Here is a 13,771-nt window from a genome sequence, read left to right as displayed (position 1 = left end):
TTCATACGAGCCAATTTCTTTAACATCCTTCATGTCCTTCAAGTTTTCGTTAATATCATATTAAGAAAATAATTACTAAAGATAAAAGTATAATATAAAATGTGGACCGTCCAGATTTTGTTGTGCTGCTGTGTTGATTTTTTTTTTTTTTTCCGCCACTTGCAGAAGCATCTCGCAATTTGCTCCTAGAGCTCCAAAACAAGGGAGGATTTCTAAGTGTATTCTTTGCTTAGTATTTCAATACGTACTTTCTCATCCAAATGTTTGAAGAACTAGAATTATATTCATTTATTTTCATTAACGTAGAAGATGTGGATTGTTCTGAACTAATACACAAACCAAATAAGGACAGTTGAACTCATTTGGTACAAGAATTAGTACTTGAATGTCATAAATCCATTACAATTTATGCAGAATGACTTGAACTCCATGTTTAGGCTGAAGAGTGAGGACGGTGGTGGGAGCATGAGAATATGTTGGGGAAAGCTCGAAGGAGAAACGTTGTAGAATCAAAGACATAGCCGTTTTGGCTTCCAACAAGGCAAAGTTCTGGCCAATGCAGACTCGAGGACCCCCTGCGAATGGGAAGAAGGCAACAGAATTACCCTTTGCTGCGTTTGAGATTCCTTCAGAAAATCTACCTGGTTTGAACTCTTTGGCATCATCTCCCCAGAAGCGTTCATCATGGTGCATCATAAGTATTTGTAAGCTAATTCGTACTCCTTTGGGAATTGACAGATTTCCAAGTTTCACGTCTTTTTCAGCATACCGCTCCACCCATGCTATTGGTGGATATAACCTCAAAGCCTCATACAAGATCATTGTCACCTGTAATGGCATATTTCACTTTAAGTATCGACATGTTTGTGTTTAGAAAAATTGATCAGTTTAGTTAAAAGATATATATGTATATGCTTACAATCTTGAGGCGACTTAGTGCATCAAAGTCTGGCTTTTGATTGCCAAAGACTTGCAGGACTTCTTCCCTGGCACGTGCTTGCCAATTAGGATACATGCTCAATAGCATCATAGTCCAAACCAGTAAAGAAGAAATGGTTTCTTGGCCAGCCAGGTAGAACAACTTGCACTCACCAATCACATCTTTCATACTCAATCCAACGTTCTTGTCGTTTCCTTGTTCCTCAATCTCCTTGAGATTGGATTCTAAAAGTATGCCAAGTAGGTCATCCTTTGTGGCTTGACCTGCCTTCATGGCTTCCTTCTTTTTGTTGATGATACATTCTAGTGAAGCTTCCATGTTTCTTTCATTTTCCTTCATCCTCTTGTTCTCCTTAGTTGTTAGAAACCTACAAAACGATTTTATCATTACTTATGTAATCACCAACATTTGATTCGAGTAATTATTCAATTAATTACCTCCCCAATGGAATGCGATGTTTCTGTAAGTTATTGGCTACAAGTTCGGCTTGTTCTGATAAAAGATCGAATATCTGTTCGCCTTCTTCGTAGCTACTTCCAAATGCTGCTCGAGAAATCACGTCCTTTGTGAAATCCCTAAGCCAAGGCCATACATCTACTTCACAGGTTCCATCTGTTGGGGACAACAAGCTCTCCCATTTGTTCATCATATCATTGCAACTTCGGCTGAAGATTGGAATCAGGGTCTGTAGAGAGATCCATGATGAAGAAATAATCAAGAGACAAAATTCTCAATTTACTTTGACAAGCAAAGAAAAATAACCTTCAATTTTTCCACACTGAATGCAGGATTGATTATTTTCCTGTGATTAGCCCACTTGTCGCCATTGTAGCTTGCAACACCAACTGATACATATTTGTCAATGGAAATCGTGTGTAATTTTACAAAGTCGTAGTTCCTGTTGAACACATTTTTAATCAGCTCAGGATCTGTAAGGATCAACCTCGGTGTCGGTCCGAACCACATGAATGGATTCTCACCTGCACTTTAACTGTTTTATGAATATATACCTATATAAAGAGCATGGAAGGAAATCTTTTTTCCTATTTATGATACCAAACATTGCCGTTAAGTTATTGGTTTATATATATCATGGCTAGACAACAAATTAATGTTAGAACTTGTACACACAATCTGATGTTAGCTACACACACACACAGTATTGAGAAAGTACGGGCACCCACCGTGTTTATTGACTAAGTGGTGACCAAAGGAGAAGACACGTGGGACCAAGTCATGGCAATGAGGAGGCAAAGGACTGGAAATAGCTTCTTTCTGCATCTTCATCATCCTGGTTACGTCGCCAACCCAGAACCGATAAGGATCTGCCTTAAGACCTTGCTTTCTCAGACGCCTCTCCATCTTCTTCGGATCCACCCACACCCACTTCGCCATCTTCCAAACCCACCATCCTCCGCCTATCACCGCCATTACTGCAACTGCAACCACCACTGATGTTATTCCTGATGCTTCATTCATCTTGCTATCTCTGTGTGTTTCTCTGTGCTTGTGCTTGTGTGTGGCGTATGTCTATATATAAAAATCTCAAAGTAGAGAAGAAGGAAGTGAACGAGAACAAGTTGAAAATATTATATGAGTGTTTGTTGTTAGTTTATGTATTAGTTATTTCAATTAACTACATCACCAGATCAAGTTTTCCCGCCGGCCGGAGAAAGTGTTGATAATAATTAACTTGCATTGGGAGGGCAAAACTTGAGGTGGTTAAATAAAGGCATTACTGTTCAATTTGTACGGATCAATTGTAATAGTCTGCACTCTGGACAACATATTTAGCACCGACTACGTACTGCTCTGAACACCGTACCAATTAAAAAAGAACTTGATATATCTTATCATTATTTTTCTTATCCGATCGATGATGTTAGTGGTCCTCATATGGTTTGTGGTCTGAGAATTTGAATATATAGAAGACATCTGATCTTGGCATCTACTTCCTTGTGCTTGGCCTCTTAGCTGCTTGCAGCCGTAGTCACGATCGACGCATTGATATAATATATATACACAGACATATATATATTGATATAATATATATATATATATATAAAGTTATGGTACTATTTTCAGTTTTTGAAATTTAATTTCATTTTTATTTTCGTCTCTGAAATTTAAAATCAATGCTTTTTGTTCTTGAAATTTGACTTTATTTTTATATTGGTTTTTAAAATCTGATTTTATTTTGATTTGTCTAAAAATTTTTAGAGAAAAAAATCAAAATAAGTTCAAATTTTATAAACTAAAAATAGTATTAACCATAAAAGAATGACAAATTAAAATATATACTTTTTAATTTTTTTTAAAATTTATACAGGATCATTTTTATTCGATCCCTTAACTTTAAAATATATATTTTTAGTTGTTTAATCACAAAATTATTAACAAAAAATAGTAATACTAAGATATTAAGTGTTAATAAAATATTTTTAAATACTACCCTATTATGTTTAATAAACATGTATGATTATTACAAAATATTATCATTTAAGTCTAACTATTTTAGATTAAAGCAATAAAAATATACTTTTAAAATTAAAATACCAAATTAAAATTTTTACCAAAAAAACCAAATTGAACTTTGTATAAAGTTAAATTAAAAAATATAAAATTTTACCAAAAAAAAAATAGAACGCTCGCACTGATAACTCAAATGCTACTTTTGGCCCTGCTTAATTATATTTTATAAATCTGCCCGAAAATATTTTACATTAATGTCATACTCTGCTTATATTTTAGGGTGAACTTGCATTTGTATTTTTCTTCTTCTTTCTCGCCTTTTAGCATTCGTCCAAGTTATATATGAGGGAGCATGATAACATGAAGGAGAAACCTCAAATAAAATATATGTTGTCGTTATACGACATTAAAATTTGTTATCAATTTCGTAATGTCATATCATCCATTAAAATTTATTTTTTTGATGTATGTGTGTGGGGTATGCATTATTTCTTTTAAGGTACGAGTTATGATATTAAAAAAAATTAGATCAATTAAAAATCATTTGCATTTAAACTATCCCTTGATGATGCAAACTCTCTTAACATGTAAAATTAATAGGGATAGTTTTGAAAAATATGATAAGTATCGGAAACAAATTAAATGAAAATGAATTGAGATATTATATTTAATACCAAACTTAATCTTACAATTAATTTTTATATTAAGAACTGAAGGTGGTACATCTTTGGCCCTACTTATATTTTACAAATATGTCCTAAAATATTATATATATTAATTTCATCTGTAAGAATTAATCAAGGGCTAGGTTGATGAACTAGCATTTTTTTTCCCTTTTCCTTTTCCCCTTTTAGCATTCGTTCAGATTTCTAAGATTTTTATTTACTGGATAAAATTAATAAAGGAGAGCATGAGAACATGAAGGGGAGAAACCTCATCAGATAAGATGTTGCTGTCATATGACTAAAATTTGTTATCAATATTGTAATATAATATGATTTACATGTTTATATAAATATAGCTTTTTCAATGTATGTGTGGTATGCATTATTTCTTTTAAGGTACGAGTTATGATATGAAAAATATCAATTCAATATTTCAGGTATAAGGTGTAAATAAATTTTGAATAAAATAGATAAAATGTCGTCGTTGTCATGTTACATCATATTTCCAATGACATATTATTCGCCTATTTATAAATTTAGTTCTTAACCTTTTTGTGATGCATGTATATATTTTTTTAAGGTACTAGTTATCATATTAAAAATATCAATAAAATGCAGTTGTTATATTAATCTTTTCGATTCTTGTTTTTTTTCCCTAAATCTAGGTTTTAGTACTGATCACGAGACTCTCTCCATACATCCTGTTAGGAAATGAATCCTGACTAAAGTTTAAGAAACTCGGCTAAATACTAATTGTATTAGGCTTTAATCCTTTTCATTTTTAATACTACCTCTGGCTTTAATTATAAAACCTCACTTGTAGACTACAAGCGAGTTATAAGACCTTATTTCTAGACTACAAACGAAGTTTTATAATTATGATTCGAGGTAATACAAGGGTTGCATAGCTTCCAACAAGACAAAGTTCTGGCGAGGGCAGATTCAAGGCCCCCCCCCCCCCCCGAAAGAATGCGACACCGGTATCTTTAATGCCTTCAAGATTACTTCCGAAAATCTTTCTGGTTTGAACCCTTTGGCATCCTCACAATTGTTGGTCATGGTGCATCATTAGTATTGGTATTACAACTTGTACTCCTAATGCATAACACGCATATAACGTACAACAAATTGATTATGTTTATATATAAACTTGAAGAAAGATCACAATAATAAGGACGTCAAACTCAAACTACATTACTAATTTATTGTTTGAGTTTATGGAGAATGAGATGAACCCCATGGTCGGGCTGAAGAGTAAGAAGGACAGAAGGAGAATGAGAATATGAGGGAGAAAGCTCAAACCAAAAGCACTGCAGAATCAAAGAGAGAGCTGTCTTAGCTTGCAACAATGAGAAGTTTTGTCCAATGCAAATTCGCGGACCCCGTCCAAATGGGAAGTACGCAACGCAATTCCCTTTCCCTGCCTTTGAGATTCCCTCACTAAACCTCTCTGGTTTGAATTCCTTGGCATCACTCCCCCATATCTCCTGGTCATGATGAATCATCAGTGTCGGTATCACAAGTTGTACTCCTTTTGGTACTAACAAATTCCCAAGTTTCATGTCCTTTTCTGCAGATCGTTCCATCCATACTGCTGGTGGGTATAGTCTCAGAACTTCATATAAGATCATCGTCACCTATAGTGGAAAAGTATTTGCATATTTGTGATCAGTTTATACATATTATTGAGAAGTATATATCTATCTAAATGATATATATATACACTTACAATCTTGAGGCGATTAAGGCCTCCATAATCTGGTTTTTGATTGCCAAAGACTTGGAAAACTTCTTCCCTTGCACGTGTTTGCCAATCAGGGTACTTACCCAGCAGCATCATGGTCCAAACAAGCAAAACCGAAGTGGTTTCTTGGCCTCCCACGTAGAACGCCTTGCATTCCTTGATGACCTCTTGCAAACTCATCCCAAGGCTTTCATCAACCTCCTTGTGATGATTGGATTCTAAAAGTATGCTTAGTAAGTCATTCTTAATTATGACTTCGTCACCACCCACCTTCTTCATTACGGCTTCCTCCTTTTTCTTCATGATGATTCCCTTCAACAAATCATCCACCATTTTATCTATTTCCTCCATCCTCCTTTTGTCCTTGGCATGTATAAACCTACAAATTCATTTAATTTATTGATGGGGCGTTCCATAATTGAAAGTTAGATATTAATCATGTATAATTATTATGTACCTCCAAAGTGGAATGTGATATCTTTGAAAGTTACTCATGACAAGTTCGGCTTGTTCTGCGAGAAGATCAAAAATTTGTTTGCCTTCTTCATAACTACTTCCAAAGGCTGCTCGAGAAATAACATTCTCTGTCAAATTCTTAAGCCAAGGCCAAACATCTAGTTCACACGTTCCATCTAATGGAGACATCATTTTTTCCCATTCTCTTATCATGTCAATGCAACTTTGGGTAAAGGCTGGCATCATATTCTATGTCAAAAAGAAGAAAACCGAAGTCAAAATTTGTCTGCATAACATTAAAATTGCTATCACGTTGTAATCTAGCCATATCTTATTAATTAGTGAGTGATCATCCGCCCTAACCACATGATTATGATCTCAGTAGTGAAGAAAGTATACGTAACCTTCAGTCTGTCAAAATTGAAAGCTGGATTGATGATCTTCCTGTGTTTAGTCCACTTGTCGCCATCATAGGTTCCCAAACCAGAGCCTAGATACTTGATAAGAGGATTCACTTGACGTTTTGTGAAGTCATAGTTCCTGTTTAACATCTCCTTTACTTGCTCTGGATTCCTTAGGATCACTCTTGGTGTTGGTCCAAACCATATAAATGAATTCTTACCTGCAAAAAATTCATGCTGAAGTCAGTAACAATGATTAATCTTTTTTTTTTTTTAAATTAAGAATCCATCGTATTAAGTATTAATTTCTTGACAGAAATTAAGACAAACCATATTTGTTGGCAATGTGGTGGACGAAGGAGAGGACACGAGGAGCTAGATCATGAGAATGATGAGAGGGAATGGGTAAGGATTTGACTTGTTCTTGCATCTTAACCATTTCCCACAAGTCTCCAATCCAGAATCGATAAGGATTGGCTTGAAGACCTTGATCTCTGAGCATCCTTTCCATCCTCTTAGGGTTCAGCCACAGCCACTTCATCATATTCCATCCCCATCTTACGACTATTATCGCCGCCATTAATGACGCCATTAACGTTGTTGCTTGAAACATCATTTCTCTCACTCTCTCTGGCTCCATGTTCTTGTCTTGTGTTTCGATGAAGCTGATACGTAGGCTCCTGCATATATATAGACCAAGCGAAGTCCCACGGAAGAAGAATAATGTAAGTCAGTCAGAGAAAACAATTTTGAATGGTAGGAGTATGATGAGCATTGAGGGAGGGGTGTATGCTAGAAGCAGTTTTAGTACTTGATAGTCATAGCTACAGTAAAATCTACACCATTTAGATATTTAGATTCAAAATTGTTCAACTAATAATTTTTAAATGAAAAATTATCTTCCAAAAAAACTTGCAGGTAAAAAATTATATTTATTTTGAGTTATCTATTTATTAAAGAAAAAAATTTAAAAAAAATAAAAAAATTAAATTTCAATCATTTATATTAAATTTGAATGGTTAAAACTTGATGAGCATCATGCTCATCATTGAAATGTATGGTTCGTCTCTAATCCCCTCCTTGACCCTTAATTTTTCTTTATTTCCTCAATTCTGTTTTCTATTTCTTTTTATTATTATTAAATTATGGGGGTGTTTGGCAACCTCCAAACCATAGTTTCGGAAGCACTTTTTCGCAAAACGATGCAAACTCCTCCACATATTTACTTCGTAAACCGTAAAAGCACTTCTGAAACTATGGTTTGGTTTCTATCCAAACACCCTCTATGTAAAATTAAATCAGTGATATTTTAGTACAAATTTAAACTTTTTATAATTTTTTTAAAGAAAATATTATGAGATTTTTACTTAGAAAAAAACCCTAAATTAAGAAGAAACTAGGCGAATTTGAAATATTCCATCCAGTTATTAATATAAGAGCTAGTCAGGGGATTGGATTTGGTCTTAAAGAGATACTCCTCTGGTCCTATTTATAAGACAGAGAGAGAAGATTTTTTTTGTTCTATTTATAAGTCACTTCATTAAATTTTTACCATGAATGTACTATATTGTCATTCATTTATTATAGTGTAGATAGTTATTTTGTTTGAAAGGTATATATATTAAAATGGGTAAAGTTGAAAAGTTACTATATTTTAATAAAGAGTTAATACAGTTTAAAATTTTTCTTAGTATGTGAAATATGTTAGAAGTGCTTTATAAATAAGACCAGAAGAGTAATACCTTAATCTACTTTATCTATTATTTTTTTTAGTAGTAACTGTGTCTATTATATTTACTCTATTTTCTCAAACTCAATTATGTAAATTATAAACTGATATATAATTCAATGTTATACGCAGTATTTCTAAACAAACATATTACATGTGTTATAATTAATTAATTTAAATTTTTTAATATGTTCAAATAAGTTAAGTAGTTTTAATATTAAGTATAAAACGTACGGCATTAATTAATTATCTTATCATATTAATTAGTGTTTTTTTATTCGAGGATGCCAGTGGTCCTGCATGCATATGGTTATCAGATGATGTTAGTGGTCCTGCATGCATTATTGTTGAGAAATTTGATCCGGAGGACCAAAATAAAGGAAGTGTTTTGTTTTTTCTGATTTAATACAATTAATTAAATGCACGCAACCCAGAAATATGAAATGTTGCTGTCATACAACATTAAAATTTGTCATCAATTTTTGTACCCAAAAAAAAAAAATCAGTTGTCAATTTTGTAACGTCATATCATTCACATATTCATAAATATGGTTTTTTAACTTAGGTGCTGTATGATTTTGACCAAAAAAAACTTAGGTGCTGTATGCATTTCTTTCAAGGTACGAGTTATGATATTAAAAATATCGATTAAATATTTCTGGCATAACTTATATATGTATTGAATAAATTAAATAAATGTTGTTGTCATATTACATTAGTATTTGTTGCATCTAATTTCCAATGACATATTAGTCGCATATTTATAATTTTTTTTGTCAGACGCATATTTATAAATTTAGTTCTTATCCTTTTTGTGACGCATGCATTTTTTTGAGGTACAAGATATAATAATAAAAATATCAATAAAATGTTGTTACACTATTTTTTAATAGACTAACTAATACATTCGTATTTTAATCTTATCTCAAATTAATATTAACAATGATTTATAATTGTTCTACTTTACCTGCGTCAAGTCAAATCAGACCCAGGACCATTGCTGTTGGGATGGTGCGGTATTTGTATAAAACTATAAATATTGAACTTTTGATATTATATTTCAGCTCAAAAAAAAAACTTTTGAAATTATATTTATTTTTTTTCCAGCTATATTTGAAAATCAAATGGGCTGGGAGTTTTCCTTAACGTTAAAAAGCGGGCTAGGCTTTTTTCTTTAAAATCAAAAACTAAGATGGACTTTTTTTGAGAAGCCCTCCGTCGCCCCGCATTATGCCTCATCCGCCTCAGATTTTCTCGAACTCCCGGTGCTCTTTCTCCCGCCGTGTTCTGCCATGCCGTCGTTCTTCTTTGTCGTCATGTTCGCCGTTCGACGTTCGTCCATCTACCTCAATCTCTCTCTTGCTCTCTCATTGTCTTCATCGTCCACATTTGTCGTCGCCGCCACTCACTTCCTCTCTGAGATTCAACTGCATCGCTAGCTCTTCAAAGCATTGACTGAGGAGGGTTTCTGATGCCTCTCTGCAGCATATGGAGAAAAATTCCAAACATTCATCGAGGATGAATTTCTGAAGCCTCTCTGTGATTGATTCTAAGGTATGGAATCTGAAATTCCCAATTTATCTCTATATCTTCCTTAATATGAGCGTATTTCTGAAACCTACTTCATCTCCTTCCGGTTTGCATTATAATTTTTTAGGTCTGAAAATTACATATTATAAAGTAAAAATAATTTATTAGATAGACAATGTTAAGAAATTACTACGAAAGATAAAAATATAATATAATATGTGGACCGTTCAAATTTTGTTGTGCTGCTGTGTTTGGCGCTTTTTTTCGCCATTTCAGAAGCCTCCTTCACCATTTTCTCTAAGAGCTTCAAAACAGGGGAGCATTTGTAAGTGGATTCTTCGCCTAATATTTCAATACTTAACTTTCTTTTCCAAATGTTTAAAGAAGTAGAATTATATTAATTTACCTTCATTAACGTAGGAGATGCGGATTGTTTTGAATCCATACAATAACAACAAACTTTATTTTATTTTACTTTGGTGGATGGAGTGGACTACACGATACGACGCCAATACACACAAACCAAATAACGACAGTTGGTAAACTCATCTGGCACACGAATTAATACTTGAATATAATAAATCCATTACAATTTGTGCAGAATGACTTGAACTCCATGCTGTGGCTGAAGAGTGAGGACCGTCATGGGAGCATGGGCATATGTTGGGGAGAGCTCGAAGGAGAAACGTTGCAGAATCAAAGAAAAAACCGTTTTAGCTTCCAAGAAGGCAAAGTTCTGGCCAATGCAGATTCGAGGGCCCCATCCGAAAGGGAAGAATGCGACAGAACTACCTTTTGATGCGTTTGAGATTCCTTTAGAAAATCTGTCTGGTTTGAACTCTTTGGCGTCATCTCCCCAGAAGCGTTCGTCATGGTGCATCATAATTATTGGTAAGCTAATTCGCACTCCTTTGGGAATTGACAGATTTCCAAGTTTCATGTCTTTTTCAGTACACCGCTCCGCCCATGCTATTGGTGGATATAACCTCAAAGCCTCGTACATGATCATTGTCACCTGTAATGGCATATTTCATTTTAAGTAGAGCCATGTTTGTGGTCAAAAAATATGATCAATTTGGTTAAAAGATATATTATATGTATATGCTTACAATCTTAAGGCGACTTAGCGCATCAAAGTCTGGTTTTTGATTGCCAAAGACTTGCAGGACTTCTTCCCTCGCACGTGCTTGCCAATCAGGATACATGCTCAATAGCATCATAGTCCAAACTAGTAAAGAAGAAATGGTTTCTTGGCCAGCCAGGTAAAACAACTTGCACTCACCAATCACATCTTTGATACTCAACCCGACATTCTTCTTGTTCCCTTGTTCTTCAATCTCCTTTTGATTGGATTCTAGAAGTATGCCTAGTAGGTCATCCTTTGTGGCTTGACGTGCCTGCATGGCTTCCTTCTTTTTGTTGATAATGCACTCTAGTGAAGCTTCCATGTTTCTTTCATTTTGCTTCATCCTCTTATTATCCTTAGTTGGTAGAAACCTTCAAAATGATTCTGTCAGTACTTATGCTTAAGTCACACGTATAAATCACAAACATTTGATTTTCAGCGCATATTGCATGTTATAGTCTGAGGAGTTATTCAATTAATTACCTCCATAATGGAATGCGATGTTTCTGTAAGTTATTGGCTACAAGTTCAGTTTGTTCTGATAGAATATCAAATATTTGTCTGCCTTCTTCGTAGCTGCTTCCAAATGCTGCTCGAGAAATCACTTCCTTTGTCAAACCCTTGAGCCAGGGCAAGACATCCACTTCACAAGTTCCATCTGTTGGGGACAGCATGTTCTCCCATTTGTTGATCATCTCATTACAACTTTGGCAAGTGATTGGAATCAGAGTCTATAGAGAGATGATGAAGAAATTAAGAGACAAATTTCCCAGTTTAATTTGTAAGTACATGTTTAAGTGCAGTTTAACTTGGCGAGGAAAGAAAAATATATAACCTTCAGTTTTTCCAAAATGAATGCCGGATTGATAATCTTCCTGTGGTTAGCCCACTTGTCGCCATTGTAGCTTGCAATGCCAGCTGATAGATATTTGATAACAGAAATCACGGGAAGTTTTACAAAGTCGTAGTTATTGTTGAGCACATTTTTGTTGAGCTCAGGATCCGTAAGGATCAACCTCGGTGTCGGTCCGTACCACATGAATGGATTCTTTCCTGCAGTTCAAATTTTTTATGAATATAATATAAGGATGGAAGGAAATGATTATTTTGGTAAGAAATCTTACTGTTAATAGGAATATTGTTATAAATCTAAGAGATTTGAGGCATTTATGACGAAATTCAATTCGAACTAGCTCTTGTATGTATATTTGTACATGTATGTATGCATATATGTACCCTTGATATTCTAATAATTTTATCAGAGCGTAAGGGTTATGTAAATTGGGAAGAAGATGAATTGAGATGGTGAAAATGAGGAGAGGGGAAAGAGAGGAATAAAAGTGCACCGTGTCTGGTAACCAAGTGGTGGTCGAAGGGCAAGACGCGAGAGATCACGTCATGGGAATGAGAAGGCAAAGGGCTGGACGTAGCTTGTTTCTGCATGTTGGCCATTCTGGTGAGGTCACCCACCCAGAATCGATAAGGATGGCCCCTAAGACCTTCCTCTCTCAGACGCCTCTCCATCTTCTTCGGATCCACCCACACCCACTTCGCCATCTTCCAAACCCACCATCCTCCGCCTATCACCGCCATTACTGCAACTGCACCCACCACTGCTATTATTCCTGATGCTTCCCTCATCTCTCTCTCTCTCTCTCTCTCTCTAACCCTCAGTGTTTGTCTGTCTCTGCTTGGCTGGGATGGCGTCTGCTTATGTATATATAGTAATTAGATTTTTACTCCCCCCACCCCCATGCGATGCACGGGAGACCTTAAAAATTTACCCCGTTTATTCCATTTATTTAATACACGGCATGTGAATAATAAGTTGCGAGAGGAGTCAAGGACAAGCCGTTTAATTAAGGGGATAAATCAGTGGGATAGTACTTATATTTTAATTAATACTGATTGGTATTGATATTGATCTCATACCACACAAGACAGCAAGTCAACAAATTGTACAGTTAATTGAAGGCATAGTTGGCTTTGTATAGCTGTATAAAATGGTTGTTGACTTTATTGTATAAATAAATTGTAATGTAATTTTAAAACTATTTATAATTATTGTGCATATAATCGGACAAAAACTCACAAAAAAGAAAGTTAGCCGTGGTTAAGTTAACAAGCAGTGCCGAAGACCTCTTAACCCCTTCTGTTACGCCGTGTTCCGCCTCATCCTCCTCAGATTTTCGTTCTCAAACTTCCCGAGCTCATTCTCTTTGTCTTCGCCGTCGTGTAAGCCGTTCGCTTATCGACCTCTCCCTCTCATCATCTTTGTCGTTGGCCTTTGCCGTCGCTATCCCCCTCCTTCTTTGAGACTCAACCGATGACGACAATGGACGGGGACTGAGATTCGATTGCGTCGTTAGCTCTGTTAAACGAAGCCCAGGAGATGAGAGAACAAAAAACTGTTTTATTTCATCTGAGAAAAACTAATGATTTGATTACTTATGATTTGCGATTTTAAATAAAGATGCTTAAGATCTAGATTGTGTATGTTTTTTTGGGGTTTTTTGTATGATTAATGTTTCTGGTGGAAGGAGGAGGACAAAATGAAAGGGGGTTGATGACGACGGTGGTGGGAAAGCGAGGCTCTCTGCTGGTGGGAAGCCGGCGATCGTGGAGTGGGGAAAGAATTTTACAATTGTTTTTTTTTCCCCGTCCAACTCAGATATTATTCTGCCATATTTGCCTCCACGTCCCCATTT

General features: G+C 35.1%; 3 protein-coding genes across 3 annotated transcripts; all 3 read right to left on the bottom strand.

The window, feature by feature from the left end:
* Positions 1 to 399: 399 nt before the first annotated feature.
* Positions 400 to 2,419, bottom strand: LOC114751637 (cytochrome P450 716A67-like). Its single transcript, XM_028940299.1, has 5 exons — positions 2,125 to 2,419; positions 1,703 to 1,920; positions 1,378 to 1,625; positions 920 to 1,307; positions 400 to 828 (listed from the first exon to the last, which is right to left on the bottom strand). The coding sequence occupies exons 1-5, from the start codon at positions 2,417 to 2,419 to the stop codon at positions 400 to 402; spliced, it is 1,578 nt and encodes a 525-aa protein (XP_028796132.1).
* Positions 2,420 to 5,191: 2,772 nt separating this feature from the next.
* LOC114751640 (11-oxo-beta-amyrin 30-oxidase-like) lies at positions 5,192 to 7,355 on the bottom strand. Its single transcript, XM_028940302.1, has 5 exons — positions 7,009 to 7,355; positions 6,682 to 6,899; positions 6,279 to 6,526; positions 5,807 to 6,200; positions 5,192 to 5,714 (listed from the first exon to the last, which is right to left on the bottom strand). Exons 1-5 carry the CDS (start codon positions 7,316 to 7,318, stop codon positions 5,280 to 5,282), a joined length of 1,605 nt encoding a protein of 534 aa, XP_028796135.1. The 5' UTR covers positions 7,319 to 7,355; the 3' UTR covers positions 5,192 to 5,279.
* Positions 7,356 to 10,523: 3,168 nt separating this feature from the next.
* On the bottom strand, positions 10,524 to 12,656 carry LOC114751636 (cytochrome P450 72A68-like). The gene is made up of 5 exons (XM_028940298.1): positions 12,410 to 12,656; positions 11,899 to 12,116; positions 11,547 to 11,794; positions 11,047 to 11,434; positions 10,524 to 10,952 (listed from the first exon to the last, which is right to left on the bottom strand). The coding sequence occupies exons 1-5, from the start codon at positions 12,654 to 12,656 to the stop codon at positions 10,524 to 10,526; spliced, it is 1,530 nt and encodes a 509-aa protein (XP_028796131.1).
* Positions 12,657 to 13,771: the final 1,115 nt, after the last annotated feature.

This window comes from Neltuma alba, unplaced genomic scaffold, assembly GCF_004799145.2.
Source record: "Neltuma alba isolate B1F8T4 unplaced genomic scaffold, ASM479914v2 tig00006992_pilon, whole genome shotgun sequence".
Taxonomy (NCBI): Eukaryota; Viridiplantae; Streptophyta; class Magnoliopsida; order Fabales; family Fabaceae; genus Neltuma; species Neltuma alba.
Note: the sequence above shows the minus strand (reverse complement) of the source record. Positions and strands in the feature narration are given on the sequence as shown.